At 41.4% G+C, this 23,633-nt stretch overlaps 1 protein-coding gene across 31 annotated transcripts in view; it reads left to right on the plus strand.

Moving 5' to 3' along the window:
* Positions 1-20: 20 nt before the first annotated feature.
* The window catches only part of AFDN (afadin, adherens junction formation factor), a 176,259-nt gene continuing 152,646 nt past the window's right edge, over positions 21-23,633 (plus strand). For all 31 annotated transcript variants that reach the window (XR_007519849.1, XR_007519853.1, XR_007519855.1 and 28 more), the window contains exon 1: positions 21-236. Coding sequence is in view for 5 of the 31 variants with exons in the window: in XM_049905603.1 (XP_049761560.1) it covers positions 132-236 (105 nt within the window). In the remaining 26 variants the exon portion in view is untranslated. The remainder of the gene's footprint in view (positions 237-23,633) is intronic.

The following is a 23,633-nucleotide window of genomic DNA, read 5'->3' on the forward strand; positions in this document are numbered from 1 at the left end:
GGGAGGGCGGGGGGCGGAGCGGGAGGCGGCGGCGCTCAAGGACGCGGTGTAGAGCGGTCCGCGCGCCGGGCCTGGGAGTCTCCTCAGTCTCGCCCGCCGCCGGCCTCGTCCCGCGCCGGGCGGCCGCGAGCATGTCGGCGGGCGGCCGCGACGAGGAGCGGCGGAAGCTGGCCGACATCATCCACCACTGGAACGCCAACCGGCTGGACCTGTTCGAGATCAGCCAGCCCACCGAGGTGCGCCGCGGCCGGGGACGCGCGGGGACGTGCGCGGGGAGCCGGGGCGGGGGGCGCGCGGGGACGTGTGTGAGGGGACGGGGGTCGGGGGATGTGGGGGTGCGCGGGGACGAATGTGAGGGGACGGGGGTCGGGGGATGTGGGGGCGGGGACGTATGTGAGGGGACGAGGGTCGGGGGATGTGGGGGCGCGCGGGGACGTGTGTGAGGGGACGGGGGTCGGGGGATGTGGGGGCGCGCGGGGACTAGTGTGAGGGGACGGGGGGTCGGGGGATGTGGGGGCGGGGACGTGTGTGAGGGGACGGGGGTCGGGGGATGTGGGGGCGCGCGGGGACGAGTGTGAGGGGACGGGGGTCGGGGGATGTGGGGGCGCGCGGGGACGTGTGTGAGGGGACGGGGTCGGGGGATGTGGGGGCGCGCGGGGACGTGTGTGAGGGGACGAGGGTCGGGGCCGTGGGGGGAGGGCGGGGACGTGCGTGAGGGGATTCGGGGGTCGGGTGATGTGGGGGCGGGGCGCGGGTGGGGCCGCCCCTCCCCCTCCGCCGGCCGCGCCCCCGCCCCCCGCCTTGCCGCCCCTCGGCCGCCCGGCTCCCGCCCGGTGCCGCCTTGTTCCTTGGACCTGTCGGGCGCCGCCCCTCCCCCACAAGGACCTGCTGGGTTCCCCCGGCCCCCCGACCCCTCCCGGACCCGCTCGGTCTCCCTGAGCCTCCCACTCCTCCAACCTGCCGGGTCTCCCCGCGCCCCGCCGAATCTGCCGGGCTTCCCTGTCTCCTCACACCCCCCAGATCTGCCGGGTTTCCCCCTCAGTCTTCCAGACCTGCCGGGTCTCCCCCTCACCCCTGCAGACCTGCGGCGTCTCCCCCTCACCCCCCCAGACCTGCCTCCCTTCATCCCCCCCACGACCTGCTGGGTCTCCGCCTCTTCTCCCCCATCTGCCTGGTCTCCTCACCCCCCACCTGCTGTCTCCCCTTCTCCCATCTCCTGGGTCTCTCCGTCACCCCCCCCCCACCAGCGTCGCCGGCGTCCCCTGACGCGCTCGGGGTCCCCCCGCGGGCTCAGGTGCGGCCGGGGTCGTTGGGATGCCGCGCCGGCGGCCGGTGAGCTTGGCGTCGGCTCCCGCCGGCGCCCTCCGTCCCGCCCTCCGCCCGCCGGTCTCCCGGGCCGGGCCGGGCAGGTCCCGCGGCGGCTCGGGGACGGGCGCGAGGGGCGGCCGAGCCTTTGTGGGGAAGGGTTAGCGGCTGCGGCTGCGGCTGCGGCTGCGGCTGCGGCTGCGGCTGCGTCGTTTAGGGCGGTAGGTTGACGCTGTCCCCGGGCTTCGCTTCCCGTGTCCTGCGCCGGGAGTCCAGCGGGCTGCGAAATTGTCATCACCCTCCAGCGTGTTTGTTCCTAAGGGTGCCTTCGACTGTGGTAAAATATATCTTTGTCGCTCTCAGAGAGCATGTGACTGGCTGGCTGTTGTGCTTCATTAGGTTTGAAAACGTGAAGGTTGCCAACTCGGCGCGTAAAGTAAATATCAGAAGTTGTTCTCCTTGTGCGGGTTTACTGATAACACGAGCCCGGAATTGAACTCGAATGAAAAAAAAAAATGTTTCCGTCTCTGCTGCTGAATGGCCCAGGTTGCAGGGAAAGCCACCGTTCCCTCCTCCCCTCCCCCTCCCTCTCCCCGTTCTCCCTCCCCTCTTCCCTCCCTCCCCTCCCCTCCCTTCCCCTCCCCCTCCCCCTGCCGTCCTCTCCCCTCCTCCAATCGTCTCTGGGCTGGTCAAAGTGTGTAGGTCGTGATAGCAGGAGGGTGGAGGAGGCCTGTAGGTGGCCAGTTCCTGGTGGCCCTGACAGCACAGCCTTTGCCTGAGGTGGTGGCCAATCCTGTGCCTGCTCCCTGAGAAAAGAAGGAAATGAACACTTCTCCTGGCCTACTACAATGGTGGTTGTTTATAACAAAGCTACTGGAAGAGCTCTAAACGATTAAAAAAAAAAAAAAATCGTTTGAGCCCTTATCTATTAGAATAGGAGCGATTATATGGGCAGAAGAGCGGTGAAAAGGAAGAAGGACCTTGTAAAGCTTTTGTCATCTTAAACACCTAGAAAGTTGTTTAATTTTTGAGTCTTAGTCATTACAGAAACTTTTAACAACGTGAAGTACAACTTACATGGGGTTTATACCCTTTCAAGAAATTAGTTCAGTAGCATCTGTTTTTGAATTGTGGTAATAGGTAAAGTTAATATTATCTGTTAAAATATCAGCTCTTAGGTGAGAAAGATTTGTCACCGGGCACTAAAATTTGTTTGGCAAATGTAAACATTCTGATGAAATCCTTTTTCTTTTCATTAAATCTTAGTTCATGTTTTTGGCAAATTTGACTTTGACTTTCTTGACTACTTGATTTTGCTTGTGGTGGAAAGGATTCCGTTTCTTCTGTCTTCATCTCTCGCTGTGACCACATTTTATATGGGAGGAGCCATTCCTTTTAATTCTTAGTTCAATGCTAATATAAATTATTAGGTTCAGGTTGCCAATTTCAACACTGATGTTACGTCAAGTTACTCCTGATTTATCGCTCATCTTCTCTAATGGTTTTATGTGTTAGCTTCTAGTAAGCAAATTCATACTATGTAGTTCATTAATACTAAGCGTTCATTCATAGACTTAGCACATCTTTTGAAGGGTGACATGCAATAATGTAGCTTTCAGGATTATGTTTTCTTTCAGAATAATGAGTTCATTTTTCTCTTTTATCTAAAAAAAATTAAGATTTAAAATATTATGTTATTATACAGGTGTTTGGCTTTTCTTTTTGAGTGGATCTATTTATAATTTTTTGAGCGATTTCTCAGGTTCAGTTGAGAAGAGGAATCTTTAGTAATAGAGGATTCACTTAGCTCCTGGGATTTTAAATTATGAGTTGGCATTCCAAAAATTACCACATCAGAGACACATTGTACTTAATTGATTCAATTAAATTCTATTTTTAAGCACTCATTTGAACATTTTTCTCTTTTAGTAGAGATATGAGTATTGATTAAAATAAAACTGGCCTGTCCTTTGGAGAACTTTTTTCATAGTTCTCTAGGTGAAAAGTTGTTGAATACATGTATTCAACCAAAGCAAGAGTTGAAGGACTTTTTTTGGAAAATGATTATGTATTTCATTTACTAGTCTTTCCTCCCCACTTACCCTGAACATTTCTACTTGTAGAAATGACTCTCCAGAATTAGAAAGCCTTTTATAATGAAACAAATCTTTAAAAGAACGTTTGTATAGTGTTAAATTTATCTGGCCTTAGATGTTAGGCTTTACATCAAACATAATGTGTCTTTTATTATGATGTGTGTAAACTACATCATATTAATAATCCTCTATACCAAAATCTCAAGGCCAAATAATTTGCTTTATCTAGGATAAGTGTCTGAAACTTTTTAACCATCTAATGATGGTTTTTACTCTCTTTGGCCTTCAAAAATCAAATGTCTTCTTTCTTATAAGAGTGTAAACATTTATCCTAACTCTTACTGGATGCTCAATAAATGTTGGATAAATTCACTGCAAAAGTTGATTTGTAGGAATAAGATTTAAGTCTTACATTTTTCTTGGGTAATCTTTTTGTGTGTGTGTATGAGAGTATAGTGGTGGATTTTTTTTGTTTGTACGTTGATCAGTATCTGTTAATCAAATTTTATAACTCTATAACTCATTTAAACAGCAACAACAACATTAATCATTTATGGTTGGTGGTTTTGGGGAGCTTTGATAACCGCCGATAGCTCTGTGGCTTCTATGTTTAGGAAGATAATAGACTTGGCCCTTAAATTACATTCACTTTTTAAGAAACTTGTTATGTTGCTGTTAGGTGCCATTGAGTTGGTTCCAACTCACAGCCATCCTGTGTACAACAGAACGAAATAGTGCGTGGTCCTGGACCATCCTCACAATCGATGCTATGTTTGAGTCCATTTTTGCAGCCATTCTGTCAATCCATCTTGTTGAGTGTCTTCCTCTCTATCTTGTTGAGGGCCTTCCTCTTTTTCACTGGCCCTCTACTTTACCAAGCATAATGTCCTTCTCCAGGGACTGGTCCCTCCTGATAATGTGTCCAAAGTACATGAGGATAGCGCAGGACAGGGCAGTGTTTCGCTCTGTTGTGCATGGGACACTATGAGTTGGAAACGATTCCATGGCACTTAACAACAACAAACATTAAAGTCTTGCCATCCTCAGTTCTGAGGAACATTCTGGCTGTACTTCTTCCAAGACAGATTTGTTCGTTCTTCTAGCAGTCCGTGATACATTCAATATTCTCTGCCAACACCATAGTTCAAATTTTTCTTTGATCTTCCTTATCCATTGTCCAGCTTTTGCATGCATGTGAGGCTACTGAAAATACCATGGGTGGGGTCAGGTGTACTTTAGTCCTTGAGGTGACAGTTTTGCTTTTTAACATTTTAAAGAGGTCTTCTGCAGCAGTTTTGCCCAGTGCCCAATACGGCTGCTTCCACAGGCGTTGATTGTGGGTCCAAGTAAAATGCAATCCTTGACAACTTCAGTCTTTTCTCTGTTTATGGTGATATTACTTCTTTATGTTAAGGTTTAATCCATACTGAAGGCTGTAGTCTTTGATCTTCATCCGTAGGTGCTTCAAGTCTTCTTCACTGTCTGCAAGGGAGGTTGTATCACCTGCGTATTGCAGTTAATGAATCTTCCTCCAATCCTGATGCCGAGTTCTTCGTATAGTCTAGCTTCTCAGATTTATTTGTTCAGTATACAGATTGAACAAGTATGATGAAAGGACACAACCCTGATGCACATCTTTCCTCATTTTAAATCATGCAGTGTCCCCTTGTACTGCCTTTTGATCTGTGTACAGGTTATATGTTCTACACAAGCACAACTAAGTGTTCTGGAATTCCATTCTTCACAATGTTATCCATAATTTGTTATGATCCACACAATCTTGGAAGAAGTACAACCAGAATGTTCTTTAGAAGCAAGGATGGCGACACTGCATCTTACATACTTTGGACATGTTAGCAGGAGGGATCAGCCTCTGGAGAAGGACATCATGCTTGGCAAAGTACAGGGTCAGCGGAAAAGAGGAAGACCCTCGATGAGGTGGATTGACACAGTGGCTGTAACAGTGGACTCAAGCATGACCACGATTGTAAGGATGGGGACAGACTGGGCAGTGTTTCGCTCTGTTGTGCATAGGGTCGCTATGAGTTGGAACCGACTCGACGGCACCTAACAACAACAACAACGCAATCGAATGCCTTTGCATAGTCAATAAAACATCTTTCTGGTATTCTCTTCTTTCAGCCAAGATCCATCTGACATCAGCAACGATATCCCTGGTTCCACATCTTCTTCTGAATCTGGCTTGATTTTCTGGCAGTTCCCTGTTGATACACTGGTACAATCGTTTTTGAATTACCTGCAGCATAATTTTACTTGGATGTGATATTAATGATGTTGTTTGATAATGCCTTCATTCTCTTGGATCAGATTTTTTGGAATAGGCACACACATGGATCTCTTCCAGTCAAGTTGGCCAGGTACTTGTCTTCCAAATTTCTTGGCATAGATGAGTGAGCACTTCCAGCATTGCGTCCATTTGCTGAAACATCTCAATTGGTATTCCGTCAGTTCCTGCAGGCTTGTTTTTCACCAGTGCCTTCAGTGCAGCCTGGACTTCTTCCTCGGTACCACTGGTTCTTGATCATGTACTACCTTCTGAAATGGTTGAACGTGGACCAATTCTTTTTGGTACAGTGACTCTGTATTCCTTTCATCTTTTGATGCGTCCTACGTTGTTCAGTATTTTGCCCTAGAAGCCATCACTATCACAACTTGAGGCTTGAATTTTTTTCTTCGGTTCTTTCAGCTTGAAAAATGCTGAGCTTGTTCTTCACTTTTGGTTTTCCAACTCCAGGTCTTAGCACATTTTATTATATTACTTTGTTTTTGTAAGCCATCCTTTGAAATCATCTGTTCATTTCTTTTGCTTCATCACTTCTTTCTTTCACTTTAGTTATTCTGTGTTGTAGAGCAAATTTCGAAGCCTCTTCTGACATCCATTTTGGTCTTCTTTCTTTCCTGTCTTTTTAATGACCTCTTGCTTTCTTTGTGTATGATGTCCTGGATGTCATGCCACACCTCCTGGTGTTTGGTCATTAGTGTTCAGTGCATCAAATCTATTCTTGATCCAAAAACCCCCAGCTGTCGAGTCAATTCCGACTCATAGCAACCCTACAGGACGGATTCCGCCCCACAGAGTTTCCAAGGCGTGCCTGGTGGATTCGAACTGCTAATCTCTTGGTTAGCAGCTGTAGTACTCAACCACTATGCCACCAGGGTTTCCCTATTCTTGATAGGATCTCTAAATTCAGGTGGGTTATATTCAAGGGTGTACTTCGAGTCTTGTGAATTGTTTCAGTTTTGTTCAAGTTCAGTTTGAACTTGCATATGAGCAATTGATGGTCTGTTCCACGGTCAGCCCCTGGCCTTTTTCTGACTGATGTTATTAATATTGGGCCTTTCTATTGTCTCTTTCCACAGATGTAGTTGGTTTGATTTCTATGTATTCCATCTGGTGAAGTCCACATATATACTCACCATTTATGTTGTTGAAAAAGGTATTTGCAATGAAGAAATTGTTGGTGTTACAAAATTCTATCATGTGATATCCTGCATCCTTTCTACCACCAAGGCCATATTTTCCAACTTTTGATCCTTCTTTGTTTCCAACTTTTGCATTCCACTCACCAGTAGTTGCCAATGCATCTTGATTGCATGTTTAATCGATTTCAGATTGCAGAAGTTGGTAAAAATCTCCAATTTCTTCATCTTGGGCATTAATAGCTAGTGGGTAAATTTGAACAATAGTTGTATTAACTGGTCTTTCTTGTAGACATGTGAATATTATTCTATCATGACAATGTTGTAGTTCAGGATAGATCCTGAAATGTTCTTTTTGACGATGAATGTGATACCATTCCTCTTCAATTTGTTATTCTTGGTGTAGCATAGAAGAGCATATTATCTGATGCCAGATGGCCAGTACCAGTCCATTTCAGCTCATTAGTTCCTAGGATGTTGATCTTCAAGCGCTCCATTTCATTTTTGACAACTTCCCATTTTCCTTGTTTCACACTTCATACATTCCATGTTCCGATTGTTAATGGATGTTTGCAGCTGTTTCTTATTTTGAGTCCTGCCATATTAGCAGGTGAAGATCCCGAAAGCTTGACTCCATCAATGTCATTAAGGCCGACTCTACTTTGAGGAGGCAGCTCTTGCCCAGCTGTGTTTTGAGTGCCTTCCCACCTGAGAGGATCATCTTCCTGCACTGTATCAGACAGTTAAAATTAGAAATGTGTAAAAATCAACCTGGTTATCTTAGTCATCTGGTGCTACTATAACAGAAATACCACAAGTGGATGGTTTTAACAAAGAGAAGTTTCTTATCTCACAGTAAAGTAGGCTAACAGTCCAAATTCAGGGTGTCAGCTCCAGGGGAAGGTTTTCTCTCTCTCGGCCTTCTCATTAATCTTTCCCTGGACGAGAAGCTTCTCAGTGCAGGGACCCAGGTAAGGACATGCTCTGCTCCTGGTGCTGCTTTCTTGGTGGTATGAGGTCCCCAACTCTCTGCTTGCTTCCCTTTCCTTTTATCTCTTAAGAGATAAAAGGTGGTGCAGGCCACACCCCAGGGAAACTCCCTTTACAATGGATCAGGGAGGTGACCTGGGTAAGGGTGGTGTTACAATCCTACCCTAATCCTCTCGACATAAAATTACAATCACAGAATGGAGGACAACCACACAATACTGGGAATCATGGCCTAACCAAGTTGATACATACATTTTTGGGGGGACATAATTCAGTCCAAGATAGTGGTTAAGTTTACTTTTTCCTTCATATTAGTTTTCTGTGTAAAAGGAGGGCATCTCAGTTATCTAGTGCTGTTCTAACAGAAACACTTCAATAAAATGGTTGACTTTAACAGAAATTTATTTATTCACAGTTTAGGAGGATAGAAGTCTGAATTCATGGTGCTGGCTCTAGGGGAAGGCTTTCTTCCTCTTTTGGCTCTGGGGAAGGTCTTTGTCTCTTTAGTTTGTAGATCTCCATGTGGCTTGGCATCAGTCTTCCCCCATCTCTGTTCTGCTTGTTTATTTAATCTCTTATATCTCAAAAGAGATTAACTCAAGATATACCCTAAACAAATCCTACAAAGACAACACTTTCTCAAATGGGTTTATAACCACAGGCCTAGAGGTTAGGATTGGCAACACATGTTTTAGGGACATATTTCAGTCCATAAATGAGGGCTTCCAAAAAAAAAGCAAGTTGTAGTTTATCATATTTTCCCACCCCTTCCTAACTCACCCCTTCCTAACTTTACTTGGATCTTAGATTCTTTTGGAATTGGTAAAATGAGAATTTATGATCTAAACTTTGCTATTTCATCATCAGCAGATTGATGTTAAACAAATTAATGTCTTGATTACTATGGAAAACTAAAGCTCATAAACTCTTCTTAAAGGTTTTTATTCCTGTTCTTTTTCATTTGTAATGTTGAGATTATTTCTCTTGTCGATTCTTGATTATCATGTCAGAGTTCTCATTGCTCATATTTACTTCTCCTTACCTCTTCACTCTTGTCTATGCCAAGAAATTTGTAAGATAGCTACCTGGCCTACTGACTGGAAGATATCCATATTTATGCCTTTTCCCAAGAAAGGCGATCCAATCGAATGTGGAAGTTATTGAACAATATCGTTAATATCACTTGCAAGTAAAATTTTGCTGAAGATCTTTCAAAAGCCACTGCAGCAGTATATCGACAGGGAACTGCCAGAAATTGAAGCCAGATTAAGAAGAGGATGTGGAACCAGGGATATCATGCTTGGTGAAGTAGGGGGTCAGCGAAAAAGAGGAAGACCCTCAAGGAGATGGGTTGACACAGTGGCTACGACAATGGGCTCAAGCATAACAATGATGGTGAGGGTGGAGCAGGACCAGGCAGTGTTTTGTTCTGTTCTGGTCGCTATGAGTTGGAACTGACTTGATGGCACCTAACAACAACAACAATAACACCTCTTCAGAAGAGGGCTTCTCTGGTTACCCAAAGGTTTTCCTGATTTTTTGGGTATTCCTTTCTTTAATTTATTACAGTCTGTCATTCTAATCATTGGTTTGCCTTGAAGGCAAGATCTTTGAATTTTTTTTTTTTAATTATTCCTATGTTTGTTACATGGTAGGTGTTTAATAAGTATTTTTGTGGAAAGAATGTTGAATGTGGCTTCTTTTATGGCACTTACAGGACTGTATACCTTTTTTCTTGACAAAGTATGAGACTTATGCCTTCTTAAAAATGGGTGAAAATTGTGTTAGGCTAGTAAAGATCTATGTTGTCATGCCTTAGTCTTAGTTTTGTATGATAGTTACACCTAAATTTAAAAACTGTGCTAGGTAGCTGACAATTTAGCCTTATGAGATATTTCTGAAAGTCCTTTTTTTTTTTATTATTTATTGAGTTCATTGCAATCTTTTAAAAATGATGGTAAAAAATCACCCAGCATTTTATGGACACCCACATATGCTTTGTTATAGGTGAATGTCTTGTATTTTAAGACTCTGATTAATCTTTGAGAAGTAATATGATTCATATTACACAGAGGTGTGTCCAAAAATAACTTATGGTTTTCAGCAGAGGTGGACTAGGAAGTCTTCAGGTGAGGTGATAATAATTGTGTAACTTCTATAGCTAAATCTATATCCCAGACTAATGCTTAGTTTGTAACATGCTTTATCATACAATTTAACTATATTTGAAACTTTTGAAAATAGCAGTTGTTTTTGAACATTTGTGCTGCTGAAGGTCCCTTCATCTGGTGATTGACATCGTGCCAGCTAGGCAGTTGCCAACCAAACACCAGACCCATTGCCATTGAGTCGATTCTGACTCAGCGACTATGTGTTTGTTTTTAGTATTTTTAAGTGTCTTTGTTCCTTGTTTTTGATAAGTTCAACTTCAGCAGTGGTTATAAATTTTAAAAATATGTATTTTCTGTGATAACTGGTTAAGTTTTATGTTTGTGTGGGTGTGTGCTTGTGAGTCTGAGGTATAGGTCTCATCTAACATTTAGTTAGCTTAACTTAAAACTGCATCTAGACTAGTTTCAATTTGCTATCCTCCTGCCAGTGAAAAATAATTTTATGCAATTTATAGACTTAATGGAATATTATCTAATTTGAGTTTATTAAAGAACTAAGAACAGAGTTAAGGAAAATACAACTATAGGTTTTTATGGAGCTATCAAATTTTGATTGGTTAAATTAATAGTAGTAGAATAGTTCTTTCATATTCTTGCAAAGATATGGGTCACTGAAGGTCAGGATATGGTACCAAATTGATGGGAGGATTAAGAAAAAAAGATTTAGGGTCATTAAGGATGTAATTGCACAATTGTAGTGTGCGAAGCATAGATGTTGCTCATTGTTTTTACAGTGTGGGTTAATTTGTTTATAGACAGCTTATCAGACTTGAACTTTGGTGTAATGTCAAAATGTTAGTAGATAGTATAGAAATTATTTTCTTCTTTATAAATAAAATGCATATAGGAAGAGCACTTATTCAACATAAAATGGACTCCTTAATTGAAAATTATTTTCCCGTTAGGTAGAGTCTGTTGATTTTTGTTGAAAAGTTTGCTGTTTGTATTAGTTTCATGGCTGATTGTACATAGGAAATTTTCATTCATCTTGAAGATGACCTGAATCTAGGGCGTCATGAATGCCTAGGACAAGGATCAAAAGCGTTTGTTTGACCTAAATTTATGCTTGTAAATAAGATACTAAGCAGTGTGCCCAGTCCCGCGGCCCCTTTAATCGGTTCTGAGTGTGTCTCAGCCTGTTGGCTAGCATTGGACATGCTGGCTGGCAGTGCTGAAAAGTCACTGGTGGGCATCCAGTCAGTAGGGATACATGTATGTGTTGACAGCAGGTGAGCATATCGTTAAACTTGGGTCATCTTTATTTGTGAGCAGAAGGTTTTCCTTCACAATTCTAGTGGTTTGGAGCTGGACTGAGGTAGGCTGAAAGCTGGCTGGGGGGATGCCTGTTTGTGCTTTCAAGTCACCTGAGGTTCTGTTCTGGGAACAATAAAAATATAAAGCTCCACTTGCCATTTTAGCATACGTGATTGACCAAAATCATGTTATAATTTAGAGAATTTAGTTTAGAAAATGAAGGTACTTAAAAGGTAAAATTAAGCATGTATTCAGGTGGTTCATCCATAAAGCAGGCAAGTATTTTCTCAATACAAGTTGTTTCCAAAATTTAACGATAATTTGAAGTTTCATGCTGTGAGTTTACAAGAGTTCGTCATGAATGAAATTATTTAGAGGAACTGAAATTGGGTGGTTTACTACCACTGGAAAATAGCCAAAATTTCTGTACTTTTGCTTGAAATAAATTTAATATTAAAGAAAATTAAAATGTATGGATTACAAAAAAATAGGAAATTTAAGCTTTTATTGCATTGATTGCATTGCCATGTTTTCAGGTTGAACACAACACAACATGCCTTACTTTCTAAACGATAGCAAATGACAGTGGGCGCACTTAATGACACCGACAGCAGGTGTAAACTGTGGTTGTCTCCATTGACTCTCATGGTGTGAACAGGATGGATTGACTTGTTTCAGGTTTTTAAAATTTTTCTTTAGTTTCTGCAGTATGAGCTTGCTTAAGGTTGTTGTTGTTAGTTGCCATTCTGACTCAGGCAAAACCATGTGTCCAGTGTAGACCTGTTTCATAAAGTGGTCGTTGTTGTTGGTTGCCATTGAGTCAATTCTGACTCTTAGTGACCCTATATGGCAGAGTAGAACTGCCCCATAGGGTCTTTTAGGCTGTAATCTTTACGGGAACAGATTGCCAGGTCTTTCTCCCATGAAGCAGCTGGGTGGGTTCAAACCACCGTCTCAGTTAGCAGCCAAGCACTTAGCCACTGCTGCATTAGGGCTCCTTGCTGCATAGGGTACCTGTGCCCAGTTGACCTGAGCATATAGGACAACACCATTTTCATAGACTATTCAGATGTTTTCTTTGTGTCTTTAAAACCATCTTCCTTTTTGGTAGAGTGGGAGCAAAGCAAAAAAGGACCTGGCACTGTTGAGTCCAGCTCTGCCTCCATCTGTAGTAAAAACTATGTGGCAGGTGGTTTCCAGATTAGGAAGTCATGCCTTGCCTCTAAAACTCCATGTAAGAGTTTTTCTGATTTTCAGGGTAGAAGAAAGTTGACTCCCATAGTCAGACCCATAGGAGATTTCTTTTTTTTTTTTTGCTAATCTTTGTTAGTGGTTAAGAGTGATCCAGTTAACCTGTTTTATTCAGAATTATAACTCATAGTTCTCTTTTGTTTGATTGCACACATCTGTTAAAGGAAAATCGGGTGAATTCTGCTGTTTACAAATTTAAACTTCCTGTTCCTTCCAAGAATATGCCTTCTTTCTCTTTGCCCTTGTTTCTCATAGTGGTGCTTTCTATGATGACCCATTTATTATTCCTTCTATTTCCTTATTTTTATAGGAAAATGAGCAAAAATTCTATCTTAGAGTATCTTTTTGTGCCACTGTCATCAACTTTTGGTGCTAAGACATTAGATTGCCAGTTTTTTCCTCCCTTGATTTGAACCTAGTTAGATAGCTTTAGTAGAGGAAATGAAATGGAACCAACAGTATGATCACTGTTGGTCACAGTATTTAGAAGATCATCTTATTCTTAAAATTTATACCTTCTTTTTAGAAATGTGCTTAATACAGAATCCATAGATTGGGAAGATGTCTTTCAAAAATATGTTATTTTTAGTGGATACCAGTACTATTATCTGAATAAATTTCTGGGAGTACTCCAGACTCCTAGCAGAGTGCTTATATGCTATTCCAGGATTTCAGATGCTCTCCTTAATGAGTTCTTAGATTACATTAGGATTAAATTTGTATGTTTTGCAGTAATGATTTTTTTGTTGTTGTTTGCAAAAACATGCTGTAATTATTTTTAAGAGACATTGGTAATAAAAATAGTAAGAACCAGTTACAAAAAGACTTCCAGTTTGAGCTTAAATACCTTGAGTTATTTCTGCTATTTGCTCTTAGACGCTTTTCTTGAATATTTTTCGCATTCTCTTGAGTTAAAATCCGTTTGTCTGTCTTGCACTTTGAATAATGGATCTTTTACTTTTGTGTGCTTTCGTGCCACCATGCATTAATCATTTGGAAATACTGGTTCATTGGGTTACACGATCTTCCAGATACTACAGATTTTCTTAAACAATATAAAAATATTGTTTTCCTCAATATCACTACCAGTCTCATTGGAAAAATTTGAAGTATTGGGAAGCTCTCAAGCTCACGGCGACAGATACAAGTTTTCAAAAACTCTGAATTTTTTGCTTCGTAGCTCAAATTTTATTTTTGGCAGCACGGTCAGTTGTTTTCCTTGAAGGGGCAGATTTGCTCCCCCATTCGTTTTTGAGAAAATGCCTACCACGTGTCCAAACCCGAATAACCATATCTTGTCTCTTGTTCTTTCGAGTGAAAATGGTGTTCTGTGAAGAAATGGCTAATTCAATTTACAGGTTAAACACTTGCACAGCACTTTTTCTTGAGACAACCAGTGAACTTTGCTGTGCAGAAGTGCTTTTTGTATACTTCCCGTTTCACCACAGAGAATATTGAACAAACATGTACTCAGGAGTCAAGGAGCAATAAAATCTTTTTTTTTTTCTTTTGCTTCATCAAAGACATTCTTAAGTGAAAGTAGGCTTTTCTTTTTAAGTGCATGGCAATGAAAAGTACCTTGATTATTAGTATAGTTTGGTGGTACTGCCTTGATTTTTGCTAAACCCAATGCACCCAATGCCTTGATTTTTGCTAAGGGACTGATAAAAACTGATAAATTTTACCCGTCATTCCTTTTGACAATCAGTGCAAATGCTAACAGAGTGAAATAGGCTAATAATGGCAAAATATTATGAGAATAGCTTTGACCTCATGGATGACCAGAAAGGGCCTTGAGGGAACCCCAGGGACTGGTGGAGCACAGCTTGTGACCTGCAGTCTAGTAATAGGTTTTAAGAAATTTGGATGGGACTGATTTAAAAAAAAAAAAAAAATTCTTAGGTAAATATTAAAATCTGTATTCAAGGTATTTTACAACTACGGTTATATATAAACAAATATGTAACATTTAAAATGTGAATATAGGGCTAATTACAAGGGAAGAATAGATTTCAATGTATTAATTATTTTATTTTACTTATTACTGCTTATTTATGTATTTAAAAATACCTTATTTTAATTTTTAGTTATCAGTGTTAAGACGCAAGAATTTACATTTTTGTTAGTGAAGAATACTGGGCATAACCTAGCTTAAAATGGTGACTCTCAAGTGATGTTACTGTAATTCACTCAGGATATGGGCTAGGCCTCCCCAACTCCTAGATGCTTTTCCAGTTCAGAGAACAATGGAGTCTAATGTATTCCAAGTAATGTGGTAGGCTGTTGTATAAGGTGGGTGTTTTGTCTTCTGACACTTGCCCTTTCAGATTCCCCCCCCAAACATAAACTCTGAATTATGCCAAAACATTGGCTATGTAAGGGTTTTTTTTTTTTTTTTCCTACTGTTCTTGGTTGTATTTTCCTCTAGCTTTAGTACGTTTCCTGAGAGAGAAAAACAGACACAAACACAGACATGTAATATTTATACTTTAAAACTTATTGCACTCCTGTGGAATTTTTATATTTCAAAATAATAAGTAAATATGATGTTACTTTTTAAAATGTAGGAGTAAATACAAAATATTAGGGTATTGAATTTAAATTAAAGATCCTTCAGTGACAAATTGATTTGCAACAAATATATCGTCTTATTAATTCATGGTTGGGTGTGAGTTTCTTTTGAATTTTCGGGTGACCATTTCCTTTTTATTGATAAAACTAAACTATTTTGGTGGTACACTATTCTTAACCACTTAGTGAAATTTTTTTTATTAGTAAATGCATTAATTTCTCAGGATGATAAGGAAGATACGGACGAGAAACCTTATTTTCTGAGTGTGTAATTTTGTGATTCCGTCGTAGATCAGCTCAGCATCTGCTTATTCAAAAGGAGGAGCCTGCTAGGAGTACCATGGACAGTGTTTTACTGCATTGCATTTAACGTTTAGGACCTTGAATATTTAAAAATGTGTTTTTAATTTAAGCTTGGCAAAGGTAGCTTTGTTGAGTTCATGGTACATTTATTGTGCTCTTTTGCCAAACTTGCTGATTTGAGTTAAAAAAATTTTTTTTAATTGCCCTCTTGAAATTGTTATTTTGGGAATATTAAGAACGGTAAAATTAAGACGGGTAAATCTGGAAGAGCATTTAAAAAAACAACTTATGATGTTCTTTTGTGGTTGATTTTAAGAGGAAATTTTTGAAAGTGTGGTTAAACATGATAGGAGTTAGTGTATTTGACTTTATTGTGTTCAGGGTATACGTTTAAAAAAATTTTTTTATTATAAAAATAATACACTTATTTTTAGAACATCTGGAAGATACTGACAAGCAGAAGTAAAGGAAAAAAATTACAGTTCTGCCATTTGAAGGAATTCATTATTGCCTTCCAGGTTTTTTCTTACATGATTTCATTATTGGGGGAAAAATATTTGTGTATGTATTTTGTTGTATCTGTTTATTAATTGTTTGCATATTTATTTATTTATTTTTTGACTGACTCTTTTTATTAGTTCCTTAAGACTTCTATAATGAAGAACCACAAAGTGGGTGGCTTGTAAGAACAGAAGTCTATCTCATTTCAGGACGCTGATTCCTCCTAAAGGCTCTGCGGGAGAATCTGGTCCATGCGTCTTTGGCAATCTTTCGCTTTCTTTGACTGATTGTTCTGCCAACTAGTCTCTGCTGCCAAAGTTACATGGCCATCGTCTCTCTGTGTATCTCTGTGCTGTGTGTCTCTGTGTCTCTTCTTTAAGGACACCACTGGTACTGAATTAGAACCGTCCTGCTCCAATATGTCCTCATGTTAGTTGATAACGTATTCCAAGACCCTGTTCCCAAACAAGGTCATATTCATAGTTTCTGGGGGTTAGAACTTCAACATATGTTCAATAACGCCCTTGAACAATCTTGTTTTTTGTCTTTTTGGCTCATCCAGCCAAACTGGTTTTGAATTTGTGGTCTCAATTTCCTGCTTCATTGATTTTTCTTTTATCCCCACTTTGCTTCATTTTTTATCCAGGCATATTTATCCAGAATTCCTCTAATCCATCTCTTAAGTTAATGTAAATACAAAGAAAATATCTAAAGAAATGTCAAGGGCCAGTTTGCCAGGATCTCAATTGTTTGCATTTTTAGCCAACGCTGAGTCATGTTTCCTAACCAGCCATGTCTATGAGGAACCCAGTTTATAAAGGCTGCCCAGGTTATGGAGTCCCTGGGCAGTGCCCGTGGTCAGTGCACTCAGCCTGTAACCAAAAGCTTGCAGTTTGAGTCCACCCAGAAGCACCGTGGAAGAAAGACCTAGCGATCTACTTCCAAAAAATCAACCACTGAAAATCCTACAGAGCACAGTTTTACTCTGACACGCATGGGATTGTCATGAGTTGGAATCCACTAGATGGCAACTGGTTACCTAGGTTATCCTGATGATAAATATACTGTTTAACATTTGTTGTTGTTAGCTGCTCTTGAGCCAGCACCGATTCATGGCAACCCCATGTACAACAGAACAAAATGTTGCCTGGACCTGTGCCATCTTCACAATTGTTGGTATGTGCAAGTCCCCTGTTGTGGCCACTGTGTATTTTGAGTGTCTGAGTATCTTCCAACCTAGGGGGCTCATCTTGAGCACAATATTGGACAGTAGTTTGTTGTGATCCATAGGGTTTTTATTGGCTTATTTTTGGAAGTAGATCACCACGCCTTTTTTCCTGGTCTGTCTTAGTCTGGAAGCTGTCTTGAAACCTTTCCACCTGTGGTGACTCTGTTGGCATTTGAAATACTGTTGACGTAGCTTCCAGCATCCTGGCAACATGCAGGCCACCACAGTGTGACAAACTGACACGAGGGTGGTAGGCACATTTAGTGAATGTGTATTATATACCTGACCTTAGTGTAAATGCTTTGCATACAAATTATTTCTTTTAATTCTCATAGCAGTCCTATCAGATGGCTCGTTTTGCTCTTTCCATTTGTGGATGAAGAAAGCAAGGCATAGGGAGGTTAAATAGTTTGTTTAGGGATGCCCAACTCTTAAGCCGTGGAGCAATGATTTGAACCCAGGTAGTCTGACTCTAGAATCTACTTCTAACTACTGTGAGGAGTAAAATTTAAGATCACCACAGTGAAAGCGTAGTTTAGAAATTTTATAGGAAAATAATTTGTAAATATAGTAATTTAGAACTTAATTTTCAGGAAAAACCACAAGTATGGTGTAATACTTTTTCAGTTTTACTTAGAGCATATGTTGTTGTTAGGTACCGTCAGGTCGGTTCTGACTCATAGTGATTCTGTGTACAGCAGAACGAAACACTGCCTGGTTCTGCATCATCCACACAGTGGTGTTATGCTTGACCTCATTGTTGCAGCTACTGTGTCAATCCATCTCCTTGAGTGTCTTCCTCTTTTTCAGTGACCCTCTGCTTTGCCAAGCATGACAAGCATATATACGCGTGTATATTAGTATATTGGGGTCTTCTCTGAATCCTGAGAAATTGGTAGGAAATAGCTGGGCAAAGGAGGAAGAGTAAAGAACTTATTAAAACTACACAATCTGATTGAATCCGTGTGTGCATGTGAATTGCAGACACATTTTGTGACCTACAGATTGTATTGTTCCTAACTGTTGACTGCTTCCCTATAAACTCTTCCTTGTTTGTTTTGTTTCTTTTAGAATAAATATATATATATACGCACACATACATACGTATATGCGTGTGTGTGTGTGTGTGTATATTTGCCATCCTTGCCTTACTGAAATCACGTTTGACCCCGTGACGTGCTTTGGCTAGTGACATATGCCACTTCTGAGCAGAATCTTTCAAGTACCATTCTGTGGTTGCATCATTGCTGTTTCTCCTCTTCCATGAATTAGTGTTTCTCAGGCTGGGGCTAATTCTTTCAGCCTTGGTACCGGAGTGAAGAAGACCTAGAACAGGGTCCCAGCTACTCAAAAAAGCCATGTTAACATGAGGAAGAGATAAAATTTTGTTGTTGTAAGCCACTAAGATCTTGGGGTCATTTCTTTTTATAGCAGAACTTAGTAAGTGAAGTGTTGCATGTGTGTGTCGATGTCTGCACATGCAGGTGTGCATGCTAGTCCGTTTGGGGTTGAAGAACCAGTTGCACCTATGAAATTGGTGATGTGAACCAAGACCAGTTTCTTAATGGCTTTGTTAGCCAAGTTAAAAAATTTTTAGATGAGCAGAACATGCATGAGATTTACATGTTAAGATGACTTTCCTGGCAGCAGTAAAAGGAAGGTAAGCATGGAGGCCAGGGGACTTTAGGATCATGTGTAGTTGTCTTTGTGATATACGGGGCTGAACTTAAGTAGCACGGTTCACATGGAAGGAGAGAATGAAAGTTAAGGGGGTAAAATTGAGACTTGGAGCATGATGAGGCTATTGCTTGAGAGAAAGGAAAGTTGTCCAGGGTAATCCCTAGTTTCTGACATGGCTGCCTAGGTAGTTGGTGGTACCATTATCCAGAATAGATTAGATTTGGGCGGGGAAATAAAAAGTTGTCTTTGAGACTTATTGAATTTGAGGTACTTGTGGATTTCCAGGTAGACATTTCCTGCATAGGTAGTTAAAAGGAATGGGAGCAGTGTGGTGGTGACTGTGGGTCTCTCTGGGACTTAAAGATGTCTACTTTGGATATGTTATCAGGAGGGAGCGGTCCCTGGAGGACATCATGCTTGGTAAAGTAAAGGACCAGCGAAAAAAAGGAAGAGCTTCAACGTGTTAAATTAACACAATGGCTTCAACAATGGACTCAGGCATAACAGTGATTGCGAGGATGGTGCAGGATCAAACAGTGTTTCATTTTGTTGTACATAGGGTTGCTGTGGGTCAGAACCAACTCGATGGCACCTAACAACAACAACAAAATGAGATAAAGATTAGGTGGTAACAAAGGCATAGAACCATATCCCCATTCCAAAGAAAGGTGATCAAATGAAATGTGGAATAATATCGTTAATGTCACATGCTAGCAAAATTTTACTGAAGATAATTCAAAAACTACTGTAACCGTATATTGCCAGGGAGCTGTGAGAAGTTCAAACAAGATTCAGAAGAGCATGTGGAATGAGTGATATCATTGCTGAGCTTGGATGGATCTTGGCTGAAAGCAGAAAATACTTGTGTTTTATCAACTAGGCAAAGGCATTCAGCCTGTATAGATCATTACAAAGAATGGAAATTCCAGAATACTTAATTGTGCTTATGTGGAGCCTGTACATGGATCAAGAGGCCATCTTTGGAACAGCGCAAGGGAATAGTGCATGGTTCAGGACTGGAAAAGGTGTGTGGGTTGTAGCTTTTCACCATACTTATTCAACCTGTCTGCTGAACACATAATCTGAGAAGCTGGGCTGTATCAAGATTGGAGGAAGACTTATTAACAGCCTCTGATACACAGGTGACACAACCCTGCTAGCTGAAAATGAAGGCAGCTTGAAACACTGATTAAGGTAGAAGACTACAGTTTTCAGTATGGATTACGTCTGACATGAAGAAAATGAAAACCCTCTTAACTGTACCAATAATCAGCATCATGATATGGAGATAAAATTGAACTTATCAAGGGTTTTGTTTTACTTAGATCAATAATCGATGCCCATGGAAGCAACAGTCAAGAAATCAAATGACATATTGCATTGGGCAAACCTGCTCCAAAAGACCTCTTTAAAGTGTTAAAAAAGCAAAAATATCACTTCTAGGACTAAGGTGCACTTGACCCAAGCCATGGTATTTTAATTGTTTCATATGCATGTAAAAGCTGGACAATGAATAAGGAAGACCAAAGAAGAATTGATGCCTTTGATTTATGATTTTGGCGAAGAATATTGGACTGCCAGAAGAATGAACAAATCAGCCTTAGAAGAAATACAACCAGAATGCTCCTTAGAAGCAAGGATGGAGATACTTTGGCTCACTTAGTTTGGACACATCCGGAAAGACCAATCGCTATAAAAGGACATCATGGTTGGTAAAGTAGGGGGTCATCAAAATCGAGGAAAACCCTCAGTGAGTTGGACTGACACAATAGCGTCAACAATGGGCTCACTTATATCAAAGATCATGGAGATGGCACAGGACTGGGCAGCTTTTTGTTCTGTGATACATAAGGTTGCCATGAGTCAGAGCCCACTAGACGGCAGCTTACAACAACAACAAAGGCATAGATGAAACTACTTAGAGTTGTGTAAAGAGTGTTAAGAGTCTGTAACAAAGTTTGAGAGCACCAAGAAATTGAGTGAGTGGAGGACGAGGGACTGGCACAGGCCCCTGGAATGGAGTGGCCATAGAAGTTCAGTATGGAAAGGAAGTATTGTGTTATCAAAATCAACCAAAACCAAAACCAAACCCAGTGCCGTCGAGGCGATTCCGACTCATAGAGACCCTATAGGACAGAGTAGAACAGCCCCATAGAGTTTCCAAGGAGTACCTGGCAGATTCAAACTGCTGACCCTTTGGTTAGCAGCCATAGCACTTAACCACTACACCACCAGGGTTTCCTATCAAAATCAAGGAAGATTTAAAGAAAGAGTGTCAACTGCTGAACTTCATACTCCATGATCTTGCTTTAAGGTTTATTGCCCTTTTTTTTAGCATAGCTGTCTCCTTAAATGTCTCCATCTGTAACACCCTAAGAATCCCTACTCTTTACATCTCATATGATGTTTTTAATGCAGTGTTTCACTTTAAATTCACCTCCACTGCCTGTTTTCTTTTTTTCTACCATTGGAAACATCCTCATAGCCCCTAGCCATTTTATTACTTGAGGAGCTCTTTCAATTCTCACCAGTGCTCTTCTTCCATTGAAATCCCATTCTTCAGGACTTTGCTATAGTCTTTTATTCCTCCCTCTTCTTCTTTCTCTTCCTTCGTCTCTTCCTCCTTTCCTTTCACTCCTTCATCTTTGGACTTTTTGGACTCTTCTGTTAAGAGGCACTCAGGTTTTGTTTGTTTTGTTTTAGTTTTTAAGAAAATATCTTTGCTAAAGCCTGACAGCAGTCATGATATTTTGTCTCACTCATTAAAATGAAACATTTTTATTCCATCCTCTTAAAAGGATTATCTAATTTTCTTCCATGTGCTCCTAGGTCTTTGAAGTCCTGGCTTTAGTGCCTCCATCCCACTACCAAAACAGCTTTTCTTGAGGTAGCCATGATTTCCGAATTTCCAAAATCAGTTGCCCATTCTAGGGCAACTGTCTTTATTCTTTGTAATCATAATACTCTATTCCTAGGCTAGTCTTATCTTTCGTGGTTGACTCCATTTTCTCATCTCCCCCTTCAGGATAAGTATTTTAATGTCAGATTCTCAATCCTCTACTCATTCTTTCAATAAAAAGTCCTATAACATAGTATGGGGCCATTATCCTGAGATAAAGAGGCCAGTTGAGATTGATTGTAGCTGACATAATACACTGATGTAACATTTATTGACTTCAAACCATTTAGATGTTAAAAATTTATGCCGACATTCATGGATCACAGGATACTCTGTGAGAGGGCCTAGTTTCCAGGTAGCTTCATCTGATTGTGTTATCTTTCCTCCTGTCCTCCTTCACTAGGGAAGTCTTCCCTGGATTTCACATATTGGTTTCATCTCACATGCTCATGTTTTCACGCTGTCATCAAAGAATCTGGACTACATATTTCACAGGCCCAGTAATCTATGTGACAGCTTGCCTACATGAAAATCCAATATTGATGTTCAGTTTTAGGCTGGTAGCAGTTGATGACATTCCATAGGAAATGCTGACTTTGCTGGTTTTCAGTCTCTGCCTTTGTCATCTTCAGCCATCTCCAGTAACCAGTGTTCACAGGTGAACTTTTAGTCAGCTGCTACAGTCTGTAAATGAAGGCTGTGTGCTAAGGGTCAGCATGAATCCAATCCCCACATCTCACTTCTACACCCTCGTCACCAGCCGCCCCTGTGGCACTCTTTCTCTTGGACCCTAGCCACCCGGAGCTAGGTCAGAGCTCACAAGTTAAAAGGACACCATCCTTCAGACTGCCTGATAAACGGAGATGCCAGCTGCAAGTTCAGAGAGTCCACACGACACCCCGATCTTCTGGTCACCAGTTCAGGGCTGGTTTCCTACTGCTTCAGGATGCCAGCCACAAACTCGGGAGTCCAGATGACACCCTTACTTTCTGACCTCCTGGCTCCTGATGCCCCTTCAGGATGCCAACTGCAAGGTCAGGAGTCTGCACGACACCCTTACCTTCTGACCTGAAGGTGCCCACTGCCCTTTTGGGTTTGATAATTTGCTGAAAGACCCTCAAAACTCACAGCATATACCATAACCCACTGCCGTCAATAAACCATATACCATACGACTATCAATTTATTATAGCCAAAAAGAGTATGAACTAAGGGATGCATGGGGGAAGTCTGGGAATGTTCCCAATGTGGCACTTACCATGTCCCAAGGTACACGCCACCCGCCCTACAGCAGATGTTGTCAGCCAGGAAGCTATCTAAGCCTCTGCATTCATGGCTTTAATTGGCCAGTCCTGCATGATAGGCTAAGTCATGCCTCCCGAGGTGGGTTGATACTGGCCTCCCAGGTGAGTCTTTTCTGTCTGGCCAGCCCCCACGCACCAGCACAAATTCTCAGGTGTGGCCTGGAAGTCCCAGACTAACGCACTGCAGTTACTCCAGGGGTTACTTCTCTGGAGCCAAGGAAAAAGGCCACCTTACTTAGGGCACTAGGTCCTTTACCCCACAAAGGCCTAAAAACAAAAACCCTAATTGCTATTGGTGGCCATTCTTGGAGGAGAGGAATTTAGGAAGTAGAATAGATAATGAGTAATAGCATAGGACAGGAAAGTAAACTGAGTTACTGATCTTTGGGATTTAGCAGGCATTTGAGATTTTACTAGGCATTAGTGAGCTGAAATGGTCTGGTGTTGGCCATTTTGAATTGGACAATCATATAATCTACTGTGCTGGGAATGACCGCTTGAAGAGGAATGGTGTTGCATTCATCGTCAAAAAGAACGTTTCAAAATCTATCCTGAAATACAACGCTGTCAGTGTTAGGATAATATCCATACGTCTACAAGGAAGACCAGTTAATAAGACTGTTATTCACATTTACGCAC

Source organism: Elephas maximus, chromosome 1 (genome assembly GCF_024166365.1).
Source record: "Elephas maximus indicus isolate mEleMax1 chromosome 1, mEleMax1 primary haplotype, whole genome shotgun sequence".
Taxonomy (NCBI): domain Eukaryota; kingdom Metazoa; phylum Chordata; class Mammalia; order Proboscidea; family Elephantidae; genus Elephas; species Elephas maximus.